This window comes from Trachypithecus francoisi, unplaced genomic scaffold (genome assembly GCF_009764315.1).
Source record: "Trachypithecus francoisi isolate TF-2019V2 unplaced genomic scaffold, Tfra_2.0 Lachesis_group8, whole genome shotgun sequence".
Lineage (NCBI taxonomy): Eukaryota > Metazoa > Chordata > Mammalia > Primates > Cercopithecidae > Trachypithecus > Trachypithecus francoisi.
In genome coordinates this window covers 111,929,918-111,954,774 of record NW_022681473.1, presented here as the reverse complement: position 1 = coordinate 111,954,774, position 24,857 = coordinate 111,929,918, and the positions used below count along the sequence as shown (strand labels likewise).

Here is a 24,857-nt window from a genome sequence, read left to right as displayed (position 1 = left end):
GCATACACTTCTTAAATAGATGCATTCAAAGGCATTTTACAAATACTCCCTGTCACAGAGTCACTAGGTCTGTGGTTCCTTTTGGGGTGAAGGGTGTTATAGATCCCTCAAAGATCTCCTAAACATCCTAGACAGTCTTGAAAAATGCACGTGTCCACACACATGCCAAATTTGGTGTCCACATCTGGAGCAGGCGTGGGTACCTCAGGAAACGACTTCACCTTTCAGTCTCTGCCTCTATTCTCAATACCATTCCCCTGAATGGTGGGCAGCAGAAGTGCAGTTTATCGTCTCTGCAGCCCAGCTAGCAGCAAGGATTGCAGTGCTCACCTAAATGGCGGAAATAGTCCTCCAGCCCACTCCAGAAGTTCTTCTCGATAAAGGTTTTCACTAACCCCCAGGGCTGTTTTCGATAGCGCAGCTCTGTGGAGACCCTGAGGAACAAGCCAGACAAGATCAGTCATTTCCTGGGTGGACTTGCCTCTGCTGGGAAAAGGGAAATTCGGGATTAAGGCCAAAGCCGCTTCACAGTTGTACTAAACTTTGTAAGTTAAAAGGTCTTTCCACATCCATCACATCATCTGATCTCCAGGACCACCCTCTGAGCTCAGTGGAGCTGGTGGATTTATCCCCATTTTATAGATGAGAAAACTGAGGCATAGGATATTTAAGCAGAGCAAAAGCTAACAACTAGGGTTCTGACTCCAGAGTTCTCTTATGATGGCACACTGCCCCCTCTCAGGGGTCTCACATAGGGCCCAGCAGCCTGCCTGCCAGGCAAGGGGAGGCTCTGCCTGAGGTTCAAGTCTTTTGAGAAACTGACACTGAAAGAAAGTAAGATGGCCCATCCTTTCATCAGGGTCCTTCTCTCCTTCTCTAGAGACTTTTAAGTCTAAGTCAAGTTCTGGGGTTTTATGACTTTAACCTTTAAAAGCATCAGTCACCCTGGGCAATATAGTGAGACCCCATCTCTACAAAAATAAAAATAAAAATAATTAGCCAGGGGCATGTCTGTAGTCCCAGCCAATGGGAAGTTGAGGCTGAGGCTGCAGTGAGCCATGATCACACCACTGCACTCCAACCTGGGGAGGAGAGTGAGATCCTGTCTCCGAAAAAAAAAAAAAGAAAAAAAGAGTATCACCTACTGCTGGCCCTGGCTCCTGCCTCTCCACTGCACCCCAGACTTTGCCAGCTCTTGCTCTTTTCCAAGCATTCTCGCTCCCAGTCGCTGGTCGCACTTCTGCCCATACCCCCTGCAGTATCAGCTCTTTTCTCTCCTATGCAGCAGCCCTGCTCTTTGACTCCCCCTTAGGTTCATCTGTATCTGTCAATAGATTCTCCCAGCTAACCCATCCCACCCCATCCCACCCTGTGACTAAGGCTGCCAGGAAACCCTCATCCCCCTCCTCTGGGATGCCACCTCCACCCATGTCCCAATGGGACAATGCCTGTACTTGGAGACACCTCACTCCCCAACTCAGCAACCGTTGACTGCATCGTGGATGGGCACCCTCCTATAATGGTCTGTTCAAGGTCAACCAGCTACCTCTGCAAGGCTGCAGAGAAAAGATGCAATTGAAAGATCTTCTGAGGAACCCAGAATTAAGAAACCTAGGCACTGTGGAGTAAAGGATAAGAATAGGAGGGAGAGAGAAGGCAAGAAAATAAAAGAAGGAAGGAGGAAAAGAAGGACGGCTGAAGGAGGAGTACATGTTCAGGAGGAAGCACAGAACACCCAACCCCCAAAAAGTAACCGAGAGAATGAAAAAGATGCAGGCCCTCTTTTTTAAGAGATAGGGTCTTACTCTGTCTCCCAGGCTGGAGTGCAGCTGTGCAATCATAGCTCATTGCAGCCTCAAACTCCTGGGCTTAGACGATCCTCCTACCTCAGCCTCCCGAGTAGCTGGGACTACAGTACATGCCACCACTCCTGGATAACTTTCAATTTTTTGCAGACACAGGGTCTCACTACATTGCCCAGGCTGGTCTTGAACTCCTGGGCTCAAACAACCCTCCTGCCTAAGCCTCCCAAAGCGTGAGAATATAGGCATGGAGCACAAAAGTCCTTCTTGATGCGCACTTGTTGAAGCCCAAGAGATCCCCATGCAACCTTTTACTAAACTTTTATTTGAACTACATCAGTGAATTTTTGGCTCCTTACAACCAAAAAAACTCGGTCTAAGGTACAGGTAAACGGTCTGGTGATTTTCAAATGGGTGTGTGTCTTGCCTTTTCAATTACACCACAAGTTTCTTAAAATGTCAGGGTCGAAATTTCTTCCTTCCTTTGGAGGCACATCACAGTGCCCAGAACTAATTATTCACTCAATCAGTGTTCTCTGGACTCTGATATGTGCAGGCCCAGCTGGGTGCTGGGAATGAAGTGTGAGTGAAATGGAATCCTTGTCCTCGTGGAGCTCACTGTCTAACACTAATGGCAATCCACGCAGCATGGTGGACAGAGCACAGGTTTACAACTCTAAGATCCGGATTTCAGTGCTTACTAAAGACATGACTCTTGGCAAAGTTCCTTAACTTATATGAAACTCAGTTTTATCTGAAAAATGAAGATAAATCCACCTCTTCGAGTCGTCCTAAAGACTCCGGCGAAGGTAGGTAAAGTGCCTACACTATACTGTATGAGCCATACACAACCAATAAATAGCAGTAGCTATACAAGCTTTACTAACAAGATGTACAGAGTGGAGAGAATAATTAACTCTTTCAAAATAGGGTGGTGGGTGAGCCTCTGAAGGCTTCGGAGAGAAAGCAGAATAAAGAGAGTGAGCAGCCAAGCACACCCCACCTCCGCCTTCCCCGTCAGGAGCAAATGAACGTTCTCTAAGGTAAGGACCCCCATCTGACTGCCCGGCGCCCTGCACACAGCGCACCTGAGTCGGCTCTTGTTGCGAGCCACGCGGGTGAGTGTGTAGCGGTTGATTGTGTAGAAGTAGTCATGGTAGGGCACGTCGTGGGTGAGGACTTCGGCATCTATCACGTAACATTCACTCTCCTGGCTCGCCTTGTACATTGTCTGTGGGCAGAAAAGGTCCATTGGACAAGACTGAAGAGGAGCAAGAAGCTTGGAAAAGCACCTTCTCCTGCCTCCCCCAGCCCACCCCACCCCACCCCACGACTTCTGAACCGGAATCACTGGAATCAGCAGCATCTAAACAAGAAAGATGCCACCACTGCTTTGGGGCAAAATGACACTTGCACCCTGAAACTCCTTCCTGACATCTGCCCTGAATCCTTCAAGACAGAACACAGGAATTTCCAGCCTGCTCTTCTGTGCATCTGCCGGCTCTGCTCACCTGTGTCTCCCTGACAGTGGCAGTTTTGGGAGCCAGAGGGTTGGTAAGGGTGATGGTGTAAAGAATCACTCGGCTCTGGTCTCCATTCTCCTCCTTTTTCCATGGATGGAAGATGATATCTAAGGGTAGAGGAGAGCCCTGGAATGAGGAAGGGAGGGCAGAACCCCCCTCCCCAATCTGAGTTTCTCCTCCAAGTGACCCTCTGGACTGTGCTTACTACTGCCTGGCCCCCAAAAGGAAGCCAATGGGAGCCCGAGGGCCAGGCGGAGGGTGGGAAGAGGAGGAGTAGTCGAAGCAGAAAGAGGCTCATTGTAGCATTGTCAAAATTCTACACAAAGCTCCAGAATGCTGATTGTTCCTGGGGCTGGGACAGGAGGTCTTGGGGCCACCTACGGGGGTGCTGGCAACACTGGTGTTACTGTGGCGAAGGCCTAGGGTCCCTTGGGAACAAGTCCTCTCCTCTAAGCCATAACATCCCCGTGCCCTCAGCATGCCCTCTCCTCTTGGCACACAGGATCGCTGAGGCCAAATGCTTTGTAACAGCTGGATGCTTACAGGTCCCTGCTGTGGGAAGAGTTTGGGGGAAGGGGAGGAGGCAGAAGCACAGAGGGTCAAAGCATGAACCTCCAGATCCCAGATGTGAGGCCCGGCCTAGCTCCTTCTTAGCTGCATGAGGTCAGGCAAGCACTAACAGTTTGAGTTCCAGCAGTCTCATCGGTGTCCACACACAGGGTAGCTATGAGGTCTGAATGAGATAAGGTCACAAGCATGGCATGGAGTGGGTGCTGCCAGCGAGGGAGAGCCGCTGTGCTTTGCTAGACGGTGAGCCCTGTGAGGGCAGGGACAGGGCAGGTCTTAGGGGCTGGCATCGAGGGCCTGGTGTGCAGTGGGCAAGGGTGAAGCTGCAGTGCTGGTGAAAAGGGAGGGCAACAGGGTCTGAGGGAGCTCCCACACCACAGAAGGCTGGAGAGAGGGTGTCTGGGCCCTCAGGTGGCCGAGGGAAGGAGGGTGTGTGGGAAGAGGAACAAGGAAGGGAAGGTAGCAAACGTAGAGAAGGAAGAAGCGAGGATGAAGAGGGAGGAATGGGGGTACAGTCCCAGCAGAACGGACCAGAGAAGCGTCGCTGCTCCATGAAGTCCCGTTGAAAGGGTGAGTTGGTGAAGAGAAGGTCATAGAGCTTGTCCACGCTGAAGTTGAATACTTCATTCACGTACTGCCGGCCACTCAGGTCCTCATAGAAGGCCTGGACCTCCCCTGCACAGAAGAGAGGATCAGAAAGTAGACAGTGACAGCGGAGGGGCAGGGGGCCACAGGGACATCCTCCAACTTATGTCTCTGGCTAACATGGGCACAGCCACCAAGGGTATGGAGAGACCACGGACTAGGATAGCTGAGCTCATGGGCACGGTTTATGACTTTGCTTTCAGTCTCTTTCCTTTGCTGGGATGCACACCATTTCCTTTAGTTGACACTCTGCCCATTTCTTCTCTACAAAGTGTTTGGGAATGTACGATTTGCTTTTACACTTTCAAACCTCCCTAATTCAGTTGATCTTAGACTAAAATTCAAATAAGTGACTACTTCTCGAAGTTGCCTAAACCCAGAGAATGGGGTTTTGAGAGTCTGTAAGTCAACTCCAATCAACAACAAATTGTAGTTGTAACCCATGGCATAGGTGTGTTTGAGGGAACGTAGACTAATCTGGAAGTATCAGTGTACAGAACTGCTGCTAAGGCTGGGGCTGGCCCCATAGGCTATGACTCCTAACTACACTTCTGTAAGGCAGCCTATTTCTACCATGAAGTCAATACCTACTCCCCCTTTTAAACTTAGGATTACAGCTTCATCATATAGCAAAATAAGAATTCAAACCAGAATGAGAGGCGCACAGAGCAAGGTGTGGGAGGGCTCCAAAAGTGGAGCTGCCTTCAGTCTCAGGGATGCAGAGCCCTCCCGGCACATCAGGGGTCCATATACAGAAGATCACCAGCCAGGGAATTTCACCTGTAATCTGAATTTTCCAGCTGCTACAGGAGAATGCATCTGAGGATACAGGTGAGCTGCTAAAGCCTCAGTGCTCCACCCGAGCCCTTGGCACCCCTCAGTCCCTAATTACTGCACCTGCGTGGGTGGGTATGTGATCTCAGGAGGAGGCTGACCTTTCTGGCACCCCCAGGACCCTGAGGAAACCAGAGAACTCTGAAGTGCCCTGTAGGGTCAAGTCCTATGACTGCACAGATGGGTACTGCACAAGCGCAGCACAGGGGGTATTCACACCTTCGTTTATGTGAATGGCACCCCAGAACTAGGCAGTACCCAACCCATGCAGTCATTTGTGCTGACCCTGGACTCTACATGGGGGTGGGTAAATCAACCAAAGGTTAGAAAACCACTGCAGGTGGCCCCTAGGAGAGGTGTCCACAGATTCACAAGGGAGCACTGTGTTCATACGCTCACTAGTCATAACAGACCACTCATTCAGTGGAGGACATCCATCAATTGATTTCTTGAATGCTGAGAATTTGGCTTCTCTCCACGGAAGGTAAGAAGCAGCATGTGCCCAAGGGAGGTCCTAGAAGTTAATCCTATGCAGGCATGAAGTTAGAAGCTACCTGCTTACAAAAATTAGAGAAACAAGGGAGTCTCCAAACCCTGTTTGACTCAGCAACACCTTTTCTTCTAGCTGGGCCTAAATACCCCATGCTGCAAAACTTGCATTAACAAGTTTTGCAACTATCTTCAGGCTATTTCTGTTAAAATCTAATTATTTCCAGGGAGCAGCTGACTGGCGCCTTCCTTGTGGCTTATACACATTGCCTAGCCTTGCATGTCTTTGAGGGTAGCGGCCACAAGGCAAGCCAATGTCAACAGGGGGTAAATTTAGTGACAAGACTAAATGACAAAACAAAGCATTATCTATGAGAGGCTCCTACAGCAAATAACTGAAAACAGGGATGTAGACTAATAACACAGGTGCCTTTTGTTAAAGAAGCCCTGCTCCCATCTTTTCACCAGGAGCCTAGAGAGTAACTCCAGTCCCCACATAGAGATCTCCTTTCAGCCTTCAAAACACAGAAAGGGCCACTCCAGACCCGTTTTCAAACGCCCACCTTCATCGTGTGTGTCGGAAGAGTCACTGAGCTCAGTGGGGATGTCCTCATTGTCATTGAAGTCCAGTGAAGGGGAGTTCACAGGAGCGATCATCTCAATCTTCTCCCCCATGATGGTGTCAATGGCGAGCTCCTTCTCCAGGGACCCGTCTCCCTCCAGCACCTCCTCCTCCAGGGGCAGCCCATCAAACTGCAGCCACGACAGAGGAGTCACCCACCAGGGAAACCTGGTCTGGATCTACTCTCCGAAAGGAGATTAGGGATCCAGCCTTGGCAGCTCTCACACTCCCAGCTCAGCTGCTCAGGAGCGAAGTCAGAGTCAGGCTCCAAAGCCCTTCCCCAGAGCTGCCACAGAGGATGGGCAGACACCGTACAAGGACTACTGACTGCACTTCTCACGCTCGCCATTCCAACAGCACAACAAGCTGGTCCCTACAGGGCCAGGCCCTTTCCTGGAGCCGCACCTGCACCATCCTGCAACAGGGTCAGCCTGCCTCCAGGTAGTACCTGTTTATCCTAAGAAGCTCGAAAGGCTTCATAAGCATTTTTTAAAATTCATTCTCTCCTTAGCCCTGGAAGGGAATCAATACAACACTTTACGTTTTAAAGATAACCTCAGAGATGGAAAATAAAGACCAGGCATCCAATGAATAACGTTTTCATTCTAAGGGCAGGTGGTCTGACTCACAGCCTACTGAAACACAAGGTTCCCTTTGGAGGGAGTCCTTTCCTGAAGAACCCTACCTGTTCTCCTGCCTGCCAGCACACGCCCTGACCCTCTTTCCTCAACAAGGTTCTACCTCCTCTATAACAGAGTCCCAGAGGACAGAGGTCCTCTTACACATTGTTATGGCTTCCACAAAGTCTACCACAGTGGAGAAACAAGCCACAATACGTATATTCAATAAATATCAACCAAATGAGTGGATAAACAATGAATTGTTCTACAGTTCTATATTCATGCATGACTTTGACGTCAGATCAAGGCAGTGAAAAAACACCTGGGATTGTTCTCTACCAGAAGGGCTGATCAGCAGCAGTCCAGCAAAAGCAAAGCCCACACAGCGGACTTGAAATGGTTTTCATCTGCTCAGAAGTCAAACCCAATCTTGCACCCCAGGCACCTAGCCCCAGCTCTGGACCCCGGGCTACGCCACTAGAATGCAGAGAGCCTATCTGCTCCAGAATGCCTCCTTGAAGAAACGGAACACAATGTAACCAATCTCCTCTCTACCTGCTTCCCAGATTGGGTTCCCAGTGAACTATGCTAGGAAATGCTGGCCACAGGACTGGGGGTAGAAGCCAAAGGCTGACTGCCCATACCGAGACGGGTGCCTCACTGCTCCCTGTGGATGTCAGTGTGCTGTTGGTGATGGATTTCTTGGGCAGCTGTGGACTGGCGTCTGGCTTGGTCTCTATGCTGCTCTTGGATGAGCTGTCATTCACTTCATTCTCTTCCACAGGGATTTCTTCACAGTATCTGAGAGAAGACACCAGTGAGCCCACGTTAACCTCAGTGGTTCAAGACGGCCAAGTATTCTAAGAATCTCAGACCTTTCAATTCATCCAAATCTATGAGATTTCCTGCTTCTTCACTTTGTATATGATCTTCCTCTAACCAAAACTCCCCCGCTTACCCCATTGCTCTCCTGAAATCTCCTTCACATCCCACCCCACCCCTCCCTGCCCCCCATGTAAAATTTCTGGCTGCGAACTCACCTTTTCTAGGCAGCCTCCTTAGAGTTATCCCTACCTCAATGAAAGGATTATTTGTCTTAAGCTATTTTTTCCCGTGAGTGCCCATTCCATCTTAAGCCTCTGAATCAAATCTCTGGGTTCTGAGCATGCATTTCATTTCCCAAACAGTGACTAAGACAGGACTCTGGACGCGAGCGCTCCTTCAGTGGCACTGCCCAAATTCTGGATGACAACTAGAAAACTTCCCTGCATTACACACCTAGAAAGAAAACCTCCTTGAGATGAAGGTAGGTGCCCGTCTAGGAACACTTCAGGGATGCTGCCTTTGCCTCCTCCAAGAGAGCAATCATCACCCTATCATCATCATCCTCATCTGACCTGTACTTATCAAATCCAGATGCTTGGCAACTCTCTGGAAATCATTATGTGCATTTTAGAGATAACCAGATAGGTATTCGTAGAGGTTAAGCGACAAGACTATTATTTCGACTGAGCCCAGACCTAAGCACAACAGACATTCAATGCTCTTTTCTTGCTTTCTCCCTGTGTATGCCTCTGGCACCACCACCAAGCCTGCAGCTAGCTACCCTTCCACTCTCAAGCATGCTTTGTGCCAGTCTACGGGCACATCTTCCCATCTTCCTTAACCTATCGACAGCATGTGACACAGTGACAATGCCTTCTGCTTCACTTCCTTCCCTTGGCTCCCAGGATAGGAAACCTTCCTAGGGCCCACATGTGCTTTCAAGCTCTCTTCAGCTGCTTCTTCTCCTCGTTGAGTGCTCCCAGGCAGTCCTTGAACTTCTTTTTATGTTCACCGAGTCACTTGAAATTTCAGCTAATCTCATGACTATCGACCAATAATTGCTGCATTTATGGCCTCAGCCCAGGCTTCCCCGTGACCTTCACACTCCATACCTAAATGCCCACTTGACATCTCCATTTGGCTAACAGGCATCTCAATCTCAACTTGCCTGAAACTGCCCTCCTGATCTTCCCCCTGAAACCTGCTCTGCCTACAGTACTGTCCATCTCTGTCTGCAACAATGCCATCCTTCTAGGCAGTAAAACCAAAAAAGTCTAAAAGCCACCTTTGGTTCTTTTCTGTTCCATCAACATATCCTTCAAAATCTATTCAGGAACTAAACACTTATTGCCATTTCTCCTCCAAACCACCACCATCCCTCATCTAACTACCTAAATTACTCAACGGCCTCTTAATGGTTTTCCCTGCCTCTGCTCTGGTTCCCCTTCAATGTATTCTCAGTGCAGAGGCCAGAGTGATCCTGCTGAAATGTTAAATCAGACCTTAGCATTTACCTAAGCCAAACTTTCCCATCCCACTTTTAGTAAAAGCCAACCATAAAGTTGGCCAGGCCCTTGGGCTCTGCCCCCTCAAGCTCCCTGACCTGGGACCACTTTCCCTTGTTCATTCCATGGTTCATTCCATGGCTGCACGGGCATGCGTGCCGTTCCCTCTGCCTGGCAGGTTCTTCCCGCAGGCATTTGCATGGCTGCTCTGGGCAGCCGCCCTTGGCCTCACTCACCCCATTGTGTTGAAGTCGTCATCGGGGGGCACGTAGTCCTCGTCATCGCTGGTCAGGCCCAGCTCGTTCCCATAGCACTGGTGAACAAAGTGCCACAGCTCCTTGGGACACAGAGGCTTCAGGGGAGAAAAGGAGCGACTGAGCCTTCCTCCTCAGGTCCCCCACTGTGCACAGAGGCACTGAGCCTGGCTGGTTCCCCTGGAGAGGAGGAGAAACTCCTCTCTCCTTAGCTGAACGAGAGGCCAGCAACCACCCCCGTCCGCCTTGGGGGTCTCAGCAGGACACCAGTCTGCTGCCCAGGAAGGCGGACTTCAACAAAACCAGGAACCGGCCTTTCGGTGCCCGATCCCTCAACAGAGCTTTGTAGAACGTGACCAACTGGCTCCCAGAGGATGGTAACTGTCTCACCTTTTGCTCTTATGGAAAAGGTCCAGCACTGAGCGGCATAAATCCATGTGACTCTGGGGCCAAGGCCATCCCAGAGCTTCTGATTAGCACTCTGAATGAATGCCCAGAGGTCCACTGACCCAGTGTCCCACCACACTGCACAGACATCTCCTCTTATATTAACTGTGGCCTTACAGACCCTACTGGACCACTTCCAAGAAGGAGGTTCAACCTCAAAGGTGGCCCATTCCATAGCTGGACAGTTCCTTTGGGTAGAGTCCTATGTTCCCACAGTTTTAGGAACCTTACAGGTCATCTCACCTAACCTCGTGACACCCAACCTGAGGTAGAATCTGTTTGCCTGCAGTTCTAAGCATTAGTTCCAGTGTTTTCTTATTTCACTGGGTGCCTATGTGTCCTCCCAGAAAACACTGCCCTAAGAAAAGTTTGTTCTCATTGGGTTCAGAGTCTCCAAAGAGAGGCAACGGGATGTCAAAGAACTAAGATCAGAGGCAGAGACCATGAATGAGTCTCAGACTGGGAGGAAGGGGAGAAGGTGGCAGGGATAAGTGTGTGGAAGAGAGGGCAAGCGTAGGAAGAAAAACAGAAGCAATCATTATCTTAAAAAGAAATCCCATTTCAAAAATGTTTGCACCAATAGACTTCCTAAAGAATTTGAGAGCTCCCAAGCCCACGGTTTCAGGTATGGTTTAAGAAGCAGGCAGGTGGCAGAGTATATTGAGCTAGGATTCCAGCTTTCTGACTAAGAAGTACTTGGAATGGCAGAATTGGGGCCCTGCCTCTAGGCCAGCGGGGTTGGGGGTGGCAGCTCTCTACGCTGGCCCTCATAGTGCCTGAGGGAGGTATCACCTCCTTCTCTCCTGGACCTCCCCCTCCTATCTCTGGCCTTTATGCGCAACATTCACCCTGCCTGGGACACATCTGCCTCTCTGCCAAACCATGTCCTGCCCTGCTCCACTCTTTGCCTGCTCTCTGCAGCCTTCCCTGACCAATGCCACCCGGCTTGCCTTGGCCAACCACGATCAGGACAATTAGCAGACCCTCTTCAGCAGGCCCAAGTCCTACAATTATTTGTGAGGGCATTTGCGAAGTATAGGAATGACCCCGTGTCTTATTTAAAAACGACAGCAGCTGTGAGCTGAAAACTCAAACCTGCCAGTGGAGACTAAAACACATGGTCATTTTACTAGTACTGATGGTGAGTGAAGGCAGAGGACCGCAGCTCAAATAAGTTATCAGGAGTGATACTAGGGGTACAGACTCTCAGAACAGAAGAAACTCTAAATAATAAATCCACACAATTTTCTTACATGGCCTTTTGCTTGGGCCAGAATCAAGGCCAATATATGTATATATTTAACTACACACGTCAATCATATATTTATACACACACACACACACACACACCACACACACACACACATATATATACACACACATAAAAATTAATCCTGGGGGAAACATTATATGTGTGCCTGTGTGTGTGTGCATTTTCTCCTACATCTTTCTCTGGCTTAGAGACAGTTTCTCAACATTCAACTGCATCTACATCTGAGTGGGACCTTTTTTTTTTTTTTAATTGAAACAGGTCTTGCTCTGTGATCCAGGCTGGAATGCAGTGGCGCAATCACAGCTCACTGCATGAAGGGGTGCCTTCCACAGTGTCTCTTCATAGTTTCATTTAAACACTCAACTAGTCAATTCGTGGTGGCTGTGTTAACTACATTTTTTGTACTTTATGTTGTGGCAGCTGGGGCTTTGCTGACTGGGGAGGGACCCATCAGGGTTAGCTAACTCCTAGAGAGAGGAAATAACTCATCCAGGAGTGGGCCTTTCATACGCAGCCAGCCCATCCAAGGCTCATATTCCCACCCTCCCCATTATCTATTATAGCGTCCGAGCTTCCAGGCAACTTGAGGCACCTGCAGCCTGCTGAAATAATTCAAACTAGCCAATCCTAGACCTGCTTGGCCTGCTTGGCCTGCTTGCCCTGCCTCCCTGGCTCCTTCCTGCAAAACTACACTAAAGGCTCTGGCCCACTTCTTCCCCTTTCCCGTTCTATCTCCTGACCGACCCTGGGGCTTCCCTGGTGGCCCTCATCCTGCTGTGCCTCCTATTCCTGGGGGTCTGTGAATTTAAGGACTTCTTTCTTCATGGCTGCATGCATGACCATAACTGATTAGAGAAAATCCTGGGACATTTCAAAGCAGTGGAACTGAAGTGCCTTCCTGGAGGTGTTGAGGCCGGCCATTCATGGAAGATTACATGCGACTTTCAGGACTCAGGTCAATACTATCAGTGGGAGAATACTATCAGTGGGGGATTCCCAGAACCCTGAGGAGACACCGGCTTCTGTAGAGATAGCCAGTCTCACAGTAAAAGCAAACTCGGCAGTACTTACCTTTTCAAGGAGAGCATTTTGCCAGAGCCGGAACATCATCATATACGTCCTATCCCGGGCCCCAAACGAAGTGAAGAAGTGCTAGATTGGAAAAGAAAATAACAATCAATATCTGTTGAATTACAATGTCATTAAGAGAGACATGGTCCTCCTTCCTTTAAGAAAAGATACTGACTTCATCCTCAAACACTAATGACTCTCAGTTACCTGTGATCACGCACATCCGCTTCAGAGATGGGGTCAGCACACCAGAGGCCTGGGTACCTGGTACTATTAAGTTCCCAGTGTGACAAAGTCCTTCCATTCTTACCCACACTTTCCTCAGTGCTTTTCTCCCTGTTTTGAAATTCTCATCTCCATAAGAAATGTCCCTCACCTACCTACTGGAACCGGGTAAGGGGTGAGCTATGAACTAGCCTAAATGGAAGGACAAGACAAACCCACAACCTACTGATCCGCTGACCTATTTCATTCATTCAACAAATATTTGAATATTAGTATGTGTTACGCACTAATCTACATGTGTGAGGGACAAGAAACAACACAGAAAGATCCTGCTCTTGTGGCGTTTACCCATTAAACAGACAGAAAGAAAGTAATGAAGATTTTACTGACCAACCACAAGGTGGTCCACAAAAGCGATTTCATTTAAACCACACAAAAAGGCTTAGATAATAAACAAAGCTAACAACTAATAAAGGGTAACAGGCTGGTGGAGGTTAGGCAACTTTTATAATCAAGAAGCTGGTTAGTGTCCAAAACATAGGTTGAACCGGGCAGGGCGCTGTGGCTCACGCCTGTAATCCCAGCACTTTGGGAGGCTGAGGTGGATGGATCACCTGAGGTCAGGAGTTCGAGATCAGCCTGGCCAACATGGTGAAACTCAGCCTCTACTAAAAATACAAAAATTAATCAGGTGTGGTGGTGGGCGCCTGTAATCCCAGCTATTCAGGAGGCTGAGGCACAAGAATCGCTTGAACCCAGAAGGCGGAGGTTGTAGTGAGCCAAGATAGTGCTACTGCACTCCAGCCTGGGTGACAGAGCGAGACTGCGCCTCAAAAAACAACGAGAGGCCGTGGTGAAGGGAAGATTGAGACAATACTGGAGCAGCAGTGGTGCTATCATGAGAAGAAGGAATGGCTCATGGACATCATAGCCAAAGAGATGCTCACTAAGAAGTTCATGCTCTGGGACCAGACCAATTCTGATCACTGCACTCGGGCCATGCACGATAGGTATATGGAGGTCAGTGGGAACCTGAGGGATTTGTATGATAAGGATGGATTACGAAAGGAGGAGCTCAATGACATTTCAGGACCCTGTGAGTTTGCTGATTTCTATAACAGACTCAAGCAAATAAAGGAATTCCACCAGAAGCACCCGAATGAGATCTATGTGCCAATGTCAGTGGAATCTGAGGAGCTCCTGAAGGCTTGAGAGAATCCAAGTGAAGAGGCACAAAACTGGGTGGAGTTCACAGATGAAGAGGGATATGGTCATTACCTCGATCTCCATGACTGTTACCTCAAGTACATTAACCTGAAGGCATCTGAGAAGCTGGATTATATCACACACCTATCCATCTTAGACCAATTATTTGACATTCCTAAAGACAGGAAGAATGCAGAGCGTTAAGAGATACCCAGAGATGCTGCTTGAGTACCCTCACCATCACACAGAGTGAAGCCTCTCCAAGATCAGAATGAACTTTCTGGGAAGATTCAGGCTGAATTTGAGAAGAAATGGGAGAATGGGATCTTTCCTGGATGGCCGAAAGAGACAAGCAGTGCCCTGACGCACGCTGGAGCCCATCTTGACCTCTCTGCACTCTCCTCCTGGGAGGAGTTGCCCTCTCTGGGTGTGGACAGATTGAAATCTGCTCTCTTAGATTTAGGACTGAAATGTGGCAGGACCCCAGAAGAGTGAGTCCAGAGACTATTCAGCACCCAAGGAAAGTCCCTGGAGTCACTTGAAAACTCTTTGTTTGCCAAAAATCCCAAGTCAAAGGGCACCAAGTGAGACACTGAAAGGAACAAAGACGTTGCTTTTCTAGAAGCCCAGATCTATGAAGATCTATGAATATGTAGAGATTCTCGGGGAACAGCGACATCTCACCCATGAAAATGTACAATGCAAGCAAGAAAGGACAGGAGAAGAGCGAGAAGAAGAGGAAGAAGAGCAAATCAGCGAGAGTGAGAGTGAAGATGAAGAGAACGAGATCGTTTACAAACCCAAAATCCAGCCACTTGGCTGGGATGGCAAACCCATTCCCTACTGGCCGTATAAGCTTCACGGCCTAAGTATCAACGACAACTGTGAGAACTGTGGAAACGACACCTGCCGAGGACCCAAAGCCTTCCAGCAGCCCTTCGCTGAATGGCGGCAGGCTCATGGCATGAAGGTGTTTGGGCATCCCGAACACTGCTCACTTTGCTAAGGTGACACAGATTGAAGAGGCTGCCTCCCTGTGGGCCAAACTGAAACTGCAGATGGCGTCAGAATGATGGCAGCCTGACACTGAGGAAGAATATGAAGACTCAAGTGGGAATGTTGGGAATAAAAAGACATATGAGGACCTGAAAAGACAAGGACTCCTCTAGCGTTCAGGGATGTAGCTCGGCTTTGGGACTAGCCTAGGCTTCCCTGAGATCTGCTTGTTCTATTTCTACCAACCAAATCCTCTTAAAGACCTTTTGCTACGTAGTTTCGTGGTCTAGCATGCATCTTATAGAAACAAGGCATGCTGGCAGATTGCAGGTTTGAGATGTGTTTTATCTATTTTATATTTAAAAAGATTCTGCCAGAAAATAAAACTAAACCTTGTTCTGAAGCCCAGGGTTATGGACTAACTCAGTGCTTCAGGTCTTAATGCCTCCATACCTTTTTCTGATCAACTTTAGAAGTAGCTGAGATGTCATGGGCACCTGTTATGCTACACATCACGTTATGTAAATCTGACCTGAGCTCTTTCCCCACCCGCCTTTGTTGCTACTTCCCTGAATGAGTATTACCCCAGGATGAGGTCTGCCATCAGCTTAGTTAGCCACTGATGCAAATACTAGGGAAAGGCTAGGAGGATGAGCCAGGACTGCTATGAAGGACTAAGTGTGGCACCAAGGTTTGCCTTTTGTATCTGCATAAAGAAAAGAGTTGGAGCTGGGTGCAGTAGCTTGTGCCTGTAGTCCCAGCTACTTGGGAGGCTGAGGCAGGACGGTTGCTTGAGACCAGCCTAGGTAACATAGTGAGTGCCTGTCTCATTAAAAAAAAAAAGAAAAACCATCCTGGCTAACATGGTGAAACCCCTCTCTACTAAAAAATACAAAAAACTAGCCGGGTGAGGTGGCGGGTGCCTGTAGTCCCAGCTACTCGGGAGGCTGAGGCAGGAGAATGGCGTAAACCCGGGAGGCGGAGCTTGCAGTGAGCCGAGATCACGCCACTGCACTCCAGCCTGGGCGACAGAGCCAGACTCCGTCTCAAAAAAAAAGAGAGAAAAAAGGCATGGTGGCATGCACTGTAGTCCCAGCTACTCAGGAGGCTGAGGCTAGAGGATCTTTGAGCCTAGGAGTTTGAGACCAGCCTAGGCGACACAGTGAGGCCCCATCTCAAAAAAAAAAAAAAGGAGCTGGGCTATTTGGAACTGGCCTGCAGCCCAACATACAATGGAACTAGGACCAACAGTCACTTCACCTGCTTGCTGGGTCAGAGTGAGAGACTTTGATAGGTCTGTCTACCTGTTTCTTCTACAAGATCCCTATTTGACTGTAAAAGTAGCTAATATTCACATATTCTCCAAGCCCAGGTAGCCATGGTAGAGTTGGGTAGAGTTGAGCAGCTGCCCCAGGATCCAAACCTAGCGTCTGAAATGGAAAGAACTAGCATAGCCCAGGAAGGCCCTGATCTGCCTTATAAGCACTGTCATCTGAAAGTCAGGCCTGCTGCAGGACAGGACCCCCAGAGGCCCCATTTGCTTCTCAACACTCAGGCCTTCGATTGTTTTTTAATAATTCTACTTAAAAAAACAAACAAATAAAGCAAGTCCTTAGAGACTTACAAAGAGACTTAGACTCCCATACAATAATAATGGGAGACTCCAACACTCCACTGTCAACATTAGACAGATCAACGAGACAGAAAGTTAACAAGGATATCCAGGAATTGAACTCATCTCTGCACCAAGCGGACCTAATAGACATCTACAGAACTCTCCACCCCAAATCAACAGAATATACATTCTTCTCAGCACCACATCGCACTTATTCCAAAATTGACCACATAATTGGAAGTAAAGCACTCCTCAGCAAATGTAAAAGAACAGAAATTATAACAAACTGTCTCTCAGACCACAGTGCAATCAAACTAGAACTCAGGACTAAGAAACTCAATCAAAACCGCTCAACTACATGGAAACTGAACAACCTGCTCCTGAATGACTACTGGGTACATAACAAAATGAAGGCAGAAATAAAGATGTTCTTTGACACCAATGAGAACAAAGATACGACATACCAGAATCTCTGGGACACATTTAAAGCAGTGTGTAGAGGGAAATTTATAGCGCTAAATGCCCACAAGAGAAAGCTGGAAAGATCTAAAATTGACACTCTAACATCACAATTAAAAGAACTAGAGAGGCAAGAGCAAACACATTCAAAAGCTAGCAGAAGGCAAGAAATAACTAAGATCAGAGCAGAACTGAAGGAGATAGAGACACAAAAAACCCTCCAAAAAATCAATGAATCCAGGAGTTCGTTTTTTGAAAAGATCAACAAAATTGACAGACCGCTAGCAAGACTAATAAAGAAGAAAAGAGAGAGGAATCAAATAGACGCAATAAAAAATGATAAAGGGGATATCACCATGGACCCCACAGAAATACAAACTACCATCAGAGAATACTATAATCACCTCTACGCAAATCAACTAGAAAATCTAGAAGAAATGGATAATTTCGTGGACACTTACACTCTTCCAAGACTAAACCAGGAAGAAGTTGAATCCCTGAATAGACCAATAGCAGGCTCTGAAATTGAGGCAATAATTAATAGCCTACCAACCAAAAAAAGTCCGGACCAGATGGATTCACAGCTGAATTCTACCAGAGGTACAAGGAGGAGCTGGTACCATTCCTTCTGAAACTATTTCAATCAATAGAAAAAGAGGGAATCCTCCCTAACTCATTTTATGAGGCCAACATCATCCTGATACCAAAGCCTGGCAGAGACACAACAAAAAAAGAGAATTTTAGACCAATATCCCTGATGAACATCGATGCAAAAATCCTCAATAAAATACTGGCAAACCGGATTCAGCAGCACATCAAAAAGCTTATCCACCATGATCAAGTGGGCTTCATCCCTGGGATGCAAGGCTGGTTCAACATTCGCAAACCAATAAACGTAATCCAGCATATAAACAGAACCAAAGACAAGAACCACATGATTATCTCAATAGATGCAGAAAAGGCTTTTGACAAAATTCAACAGCCCTTCATGCTAAAAACGCTCAATAAATTCGGTATTGATGGAACGTACCTCAAAATAATAAGAGCTATTTATGACAAACCCACAGCTAATATCATACTGAATGGGCAAAAACTGAAAAATTCCCTTTGAAAACTGGCACAAGACAGGGATGCCCTCTCTCACCACTCCTATTCAACATAGTGTTGGAAGTTCTGACTAGGGCAATCAGGCAAGAGAAAGAAATCAAGGGTATTCAGTTAGGAAAAGAAGAAGTCAAATTGTCCTGTTTGCAGATGACATGATTGTATATTTAGAAAACCCCATTGTCTCAGCCAAAATCTCCTTAAGCTGATAAGCAACTTCAGCAAAGTCTCAGGATACAAAATTAATGTGCAAAAATCACAAGCATTCTTATACACCAGTAACAGACAAACAGAGAGCCAAATCATGAATGAACTTCCATTCACAATTGCTTCAAAGAGAATAAAATACCTAGGAATCCAACTTACAAGGGATGTCAAGGACCTCTTCAAGGAGAACTACAAACCACTGCTCAGTGAAATAAAAGAAGACACAAACAAATGGAAGAACATACCATGCTCATGGATAGGAAGAATCAATATTGTGAAAATGGTCATACTGCCCGAGGTTATTTATAGATTCAATGCCATCCCCATCAAGCTACCAATGAGTTTCTTCACAGAATTGGAAAAAACTGCTTTAAAGTTCATATGGAACCAAAAAAGAGCCCGCATTGCCAAGACAATCCTAAGTCAAAAGGACAAAGCTGGAGGCGTCACGCTACCTGACTTCAAACTATACTACAAGGCTACAGTAACCGAAACAGCATGGTACTGGTACCAAAACAGAGATATAGACCAGTGGAACAGAACAGAGTCCTCAGAAATAATACCACACATCTACAGCCATCTGATCTTTGACAAACCTGAGAGAAACAAGAAATGGGGAAAGGATTCCCTATTTAATAAATGGTGCTGGGAAAATTGGCTAGCCATAAGTAGAAAGCTGAAACTGGATCCTTTCCTTACTCCTTATACGAAGATTAATTCAAGATGGATTAGAGACTTAAATGTTAGACCTAATACCATAAAAACCCCAGAAGAAAATCTAGGTAATACCATTCAGGACATGGGCATGGGCAAGGACTTCATGTCTAAAACACCAAAAGCAACAGCAGCAAAAGCAAAAATTGATAAATGGGATCTAATTAAACTAAGGAGCTTCTGCACAGCAAAAGAAACTACCATCAGAGTGAACAGGCAACCTACAGAATGGGAGAAAATTTTTGCAATCTACTCATCTGACAAAGGGCTAATATCCAGAATCGACAAAGAATTCAAGCAAATATACAAGAAAAAACCAAACAACCCCATCAAAAAGTGGGCAAAGGATAGGAACAGACATTTCTCAAAAGAAGACATTCATACAGCCAACAGACACATGAAAAAATGCTCATCGGCCGGGCGCGGTGGCTCAAGCCTGTAATCCCAGCACTTTGGGAGGCCGTGACGGGCGGATCACGAGGTCAGGAGATCGAGACCATCCTGGCTAACACGGTGAAACCCCGTCTCTACTAAAAATACAAAAACTAGCCAGGCGAGGTGGCGGGCACCTGTAGTCACAGCTACTCGGGAGGCTGAGGCAGGAGAATGGCGTAAACCCGGGAGGCGGAGCTTGCAGTGAGCTGAGATCCGGCCACTGCACTTCAGTCCGGGCGACAGAGCGAGACTCCGCCTCAAAAAAAAAAAAAAAAAAATGCTCATCATCACTCGCCATCAGAGAAATGCAAATCAAAACCACAATGAGATACCATCTCACACCAGTTAGAATGGCAATCATTAAGAAGTCAGGAAACAACAGGTGTTGGAGAGGATGTGGAGAAATAGGAACACTTTTACACTTGGTGGGATTGTAAACTAGTTCAACCATTATGGAAAACAGTATGGCAATTCCTCAAGGATCTAGAACTAGATGTACCATATGACCCAGCCATCCCACTACTGGGTATATACCAAAGGATTATAAATCATGCTGCTATAAAGACACATGCACACGTATGTTTATTGCGGCACTATTCACAATAGCAAAGACTTGGAATCAACCCAAATGTCCATCAGTGACAGACTGGATTAAGAAAATGTGGCACATATACACCATGGAATACTATGCAGCCATAAAAAAGGATGAGTTTGTGTCCTTTGTAGGGACATGGATGCAGCTGGAAACCATCATTCTTAGCAAACTATCACAAGAAGAGAAAACCAAACACCGCATGTTCTCACTCATAGGTGGGAACTGAACAATGAGATCACTTGGACTCGGGAAGGGGAACATCACACACCGGGGCCTATCATGGGGAGGGGGTAGGGGGGAGGGATTGCATCGGGAGTTATACCTGATATAAATGATGAATTGATGGGTGCTGACGAGTTGATGGGTGCAGCACACCAACATGGCACAAGTATACATATGTAACAAACCTGCACGTTATGCACATGTACCCTAGAACTTAAACTATAATAAAAAAAACAAAAACAAACAAACAAAAAAACAAACAAAAAAAACAAATATAGGTCAAACCAAACACTATCTGACCCCACAGTCTCCTGACTCTTGCCACCAAACTGCCTGAGTCCAAACTGTAAACTCGGCCTTCAGCAGAAACCCAGTCTACCCCTAGCCTTGGACCTCTTCATCTTCAGGCTCTAGTGAAAAGTTTGCTCTGTCCTGAATTTTAGCTGACATTTCCTCCCCATACTGATAAGGACAATCCATTTTCTATCTGACACCCCATCCTCTCGAGAGACAATCAGCTAAGCTCATACATAATGACGACTACTTAACATTTGCATACTGCTTTACAATTTAGTGTTTTCAGATATGTGATATCATTTCAAGACTGTGTTAAATAGGTATTGCTGGCTCCATTTTGCAGGTGAAAAACTTAGGCTCAAACATACTACACAACACGTTAACAGTCGAGGGACTCAAATTCAGGTATTCTGGCTCCAGGTCCAATGTCTGGCCACTCCATCCTCCCCCTCCTCAGCCTCGCCCAGCCTGTCCATCCAGGAGGTGGTTCCTGGAATCTGCACCACCCTTAGCGCCTCTCATCCCTATCCTATTGGCCTTGCATATTCATGCAATTCAAGAAAGGGCAGAAATACAAGAGTAGGGGGTGTAAGGGAGGATTAGAAAGGCCAGAGTAAGACTCCACTTACCTTTTCTGAATCAGTGCAAACTTGGATGGCATTGGGTATGAGGCGAGCTGTTTTTTCTTTAGTCATGGAACAGATGTCTTTCAAACGGACTGTCAGCTGGCATCCAAGAGGACAGAGAATGGGTAACAAGCAAAGGGGGGCATTAGTAAGTCAGGTAAATGGTGTTCAGGGGGCGCTAGTGTAGACAGGGACAATCAGATCACATATTTATAACCCTGAAAAAGGCCACATTGGTGATCATCTGGTTTACCCCTTTATTTCACAGTGGGCAAACCGCAAAGTGGGGACTGAGCCTTGTCTACAGCCATGAGTATCTTGATTCTTGGGCAAGGAGCTTTCTAATTTCTACATAGTCTGCTAAATGTGCAGAGGTCCTGCCATTATTTGCCACTTACAGAAACACAGAATACTGGTGCAGGGTGGGACCATAAAAATCACCTAGTTAGGTCAGGCGTGGTGGCTCATATCTGTACACCCAGCACTTTGGGAGGCTGAGGCAGGTGGATCACCTGAGGTCAGGAGTTCAAGACCAGCCTGGCCAACATGGAGAAACCCCGTCTCTACTTAAAAAATACAAAATTAGCTGGGTGTAGTGGCGCATGCTTGTAATCCCAGCTACTCAGGAGGCTGAGGCAAGAGAATTGCTTGAACTCAGGGGCTGGGGGATGGAGGTTGCGGGGAGCCAAGATCCTGCCATTGCACTCCAGCCTGGGCAACAAGAGTGAAACTCTGTCTAAAAAAAACAAACGAAAAAACATCTAGTTAATCTTTCTCTTCCTTAGTGTACAGAGGCAAAGAAAGGACTAGCCTAAAATCACGCTGCTAATTAGTTGCAGAACCCAGAAATTGTGCAAGCCGGTTCTTCAGAGTCCCAAGGCCAAAGCCCTTTCTACTTGACTATGCCTCCTCCTGCAGTCACTCATGCCAAATATTTGCCTGCATTTGACAAAAGCAAATGCTCCCAGTCCTCTCTTCCACACCCAAAGGGGAGAGAGGAAGGGGAAACATGGCAGAGGAGACCTTATTATTGGGACTTAGAATTGAGTATCTTTCAAGACTCAGGCATGCTTTTGTTAATTACGCAAAGGCTTGGGAAGAGCATGAAGTCAGCAAAAGGAAGAAAGGGAGGGCAGCTTGCTCAGCCACAGCCAAGGAGACAGCTCAGGGGAGCATGCCCAGGTCTTTACCAGAGTTTCCCAGCGGAAGATGTTGCTGTAGAAGCAGATCCAATTTTCAGAGAGGTAGAGTCGGCCCTGAAGGAGAATGTCTCTTTGGAGTGCACATGAGTAATCTGTGGTAGGAGCGGAGATAGGGGAGCTCAGAGGCAGGAAGCATTTTCAGCAAACCACTGCAGAGTAGGCATGTCATCCCTCCCACGAGCACTGGGGGAGCCCAGCGCCCACCATGGACAAGGGGTGCCAGGCACTTGAACTAGCAGCCAAGGAAGTCCCTACCATCTCATGACGAGGAGCGTAAAGGTGGCGTGACGTGCAACTGCCTAGAGGCAGACAAATAAATGTGACGGCAAAGTGGGCCAAGGAAGCTAGAGGTGGGAAAGACCAACAAAACTCAACTAACTTCCCTCCCCCATCCACAACTATGCTAACCCCTTCTGCCACCGGGCCACCTGCAGAGATAAAAGTGCCAGTGACTCACTCCAGGTTGGGCTCTCGAGGCTGCCACAAGCCTGGTACTCAGCCTGGAGCCCTGACAGCTGGGTCCAGGGCTCTGGACAGCCTCTCTCCCTGTTCCCTTGCTTACTTGGGTTGGCTTGAGGGCTCTAGACAGAAGCACCCTGAGTGCTATGCCGGGGGCTCCCCAGACTTCCTCCCCATCCCCTCCCAGGTCACCCAACTCACCAACAATGAGGCGCTCCGTGTCTGGAAGCTGCTTAAAGAGCTTTCTGAAGTCTTCATTTCTCTGCTTGTAGGTGGGGCTTAATACCTGCGTAACAATGGCCAAGGTTAGCAGACGCACCCGGTTCTGTGGGGTTAGCAAGGAAGGGCAAGAGGAGGAGCACTTGCTTGTGTGTTTAAAAAGCAAAGATGAGGCTCTGCCCTCCTACAGACCCTAGGAGGCCAGGCTGAGGAACGGGGCTCGGTGTGGAGAAACACAGTGGGGAGAATCTGGTGCTGGGAAACGCTTTGCAGCCAGGGCCTCCACCAATGAGAAAATGTCAGATACAGCAAGGGGGGCTCTCCTTATACCCCGATAAGAGAAAGGAAGGAGGGACACCTCCAGGGTGCTTCCTGGGATCCACCATGCCAGCTACTGCTGTTCTGCCTTCTGCCAACACCACCTTGACAGTGAAGCCAGGACCCAAGAAGGCTGCCCAGTGCCCCATGATGTTGCCCAGAGCCCCTCTCAGAAGAAGGTGTTGTCATGACTACCAGAGTGAGCACTTGGCTGTGTGGAAAAGACATGATTTTCTAAGAAATCACATAAAACATAAAACCAGTACTGCAATAAGCACACAGGTAGAGAACTGAAAAACACAACTGGCACAGGAGAGGCATCCAATTCCCCTCTCCATCCTTACATTATCTAATCCAATCCTTACAGCATCGAGGAAGAGACCAGGGCCAGAGAGAAGCCCCCTGCCCCAGCTCCTCAGCTGGTCAGTGTCAGATCTCATGACCCCCGGTTCTGTGCTCACCTCCCTCCCAGCAACACGGCTGCCTCGGAGAGGCTCATACCCAGAAACTGCCTTAGCAAATCCTCCTTGGAAATCCCATGAGCCAGCTGAATACACAGAAATCCTGCCCTTTGAGGGTTTACAATCTTGTTTGTTTATTGGTTTGTTTAGACAGAGTCTTGCTCTGCCACCCAGGCTGGAGTGCAGTGGTGTGATCTTGGCTCACTGCAACCTCTGCCTCCCGGGTTCAAGCAATTCTCCTGCCTCAGTCTCCTAAGTAGCTGGGACTACAGGTATGTGCCACCTCATCTGGCTAATTTTTATATTTTTACTAGAGACAGGGTTTCAACATATTGGCCAGGCTGGTCTCAAACTCCTGACCTCAAGTGATCCACCCACCTCAGCCTCCCAAAGTGCTGGGATTACAGGAGTGAGCCACCACACCCGACCTGAGGGCTTACAATCTTACACTTAAAAAAATAAAGAATAAAAAAGAACTAAAAAGAAAATATGTGCCCATAGAGGAGGAGCACCAGGGATGACAGACGAAAGCAAGTGCACAACCTGGGACGAGCCACGCACGGCTACAGGGAGACACCCGCACTCCATCTATGATGCACTGACCACCTACCCAGAGACAGTGCTGCTGACCCTCAGCCTAGGGTGTAGCCTATGGCTACAAAACAAAACTAAACCTTAGAAAACAACATTCCTCTGGCCCATAGATTAGTTTCAAACTGGTACTGAGATATGGAATCTAGATGGCCCCCTTGCCTCTTAGAACAGAGTCCACACACTGAAAACCCCAGCTTGACCACCTGATCGCCAGTGAGTTCTCATTATGCCTAAGTGACCTTCTCATGCTGCTGTGCGGCTCACACGGAGTTATTATCACATGCCAAGCACAGCCATAAGCCCTGTGCGTGGGTCATTGCATCAGACCCCAGATTATTTTTATTCTCCCATTTTGCACTTGAGGAAATTGAGAAACAGTGAAGTTAAGCAACTTGGGAGTGGCATACGAGCGAGGCAGTCTGACTC

The 24,857-nt window shown here is 47.7% G+C and overlaps 1 protein-coding gene and 1 pseudogene across 15 annotated transcripts in view; one reads left to right on the top strand and one right to left on the bottom strand.

Moving 5' to 3' along the window:
* GRAMD1B (GRAM domain containing 1B) overlaps nucleotides 1–24,857 on the bottom strand; it is a 284,882-nt gene that overhangs the window by 15,148 nt on the left and 244,877 nt on the right. For all 15 annotated transcript variants that reach the window (XM_033203816.1, XM_033203818.1, XM_033203820.1 and 12 more), the window contains 11 exons: nucleotides 23,041–23,125; nucleotides 22,369–22,472; nucleotides 21,182–21,277; nucleotides 12,478–12,558; nucleotides 9,669–9,784; nucleotides 7,747–7,903; nucleotides 6,424–6,613; nucleotides 4,424–4,567; nucleotides 3,314–3,432; nucleotides 2,891–3,033; nucleotides 331–434 (listed from right to left, as the gene is read on the bottom strand). In XM_033203816.1, coding sequence (XP_033059707.1) covers nucleotides 331–434; nucleotides 2,891–3,033; nucleotides 3,314–3,432; nucleotides 4,424–4,567; nucleotides 6,424–6,613; nucleotides 7,747–7,903; nucleotides 9,669–9,784; nucleotides 12,478–12,558; nucleotides 21,182–21,277; nucleotides 22,369–22,472; nucleotides 23,041–23,125 — 1,339 coding nt within the window. The remainder of the gene's footprint in view (nucleotides 1–330; nucleotides 435–2,890; nucleotides 3,034–3,313; nucleotides 3,433–4,423; nucleotides 4,568–6,423; nucleotides 6,614–7,746; nucleotides 7,904–9,668; nucleotides 9,785–12,477; nucleotides 12,559–21,181; nucleotides 21,278–22,368; nucleotides 22,473–23,040; nucleotides 23,126–24,857) is intronic.
* LOC117080517 lies at nucleotides 12,843–15,077 on the top strand (annotated as a pseudogene).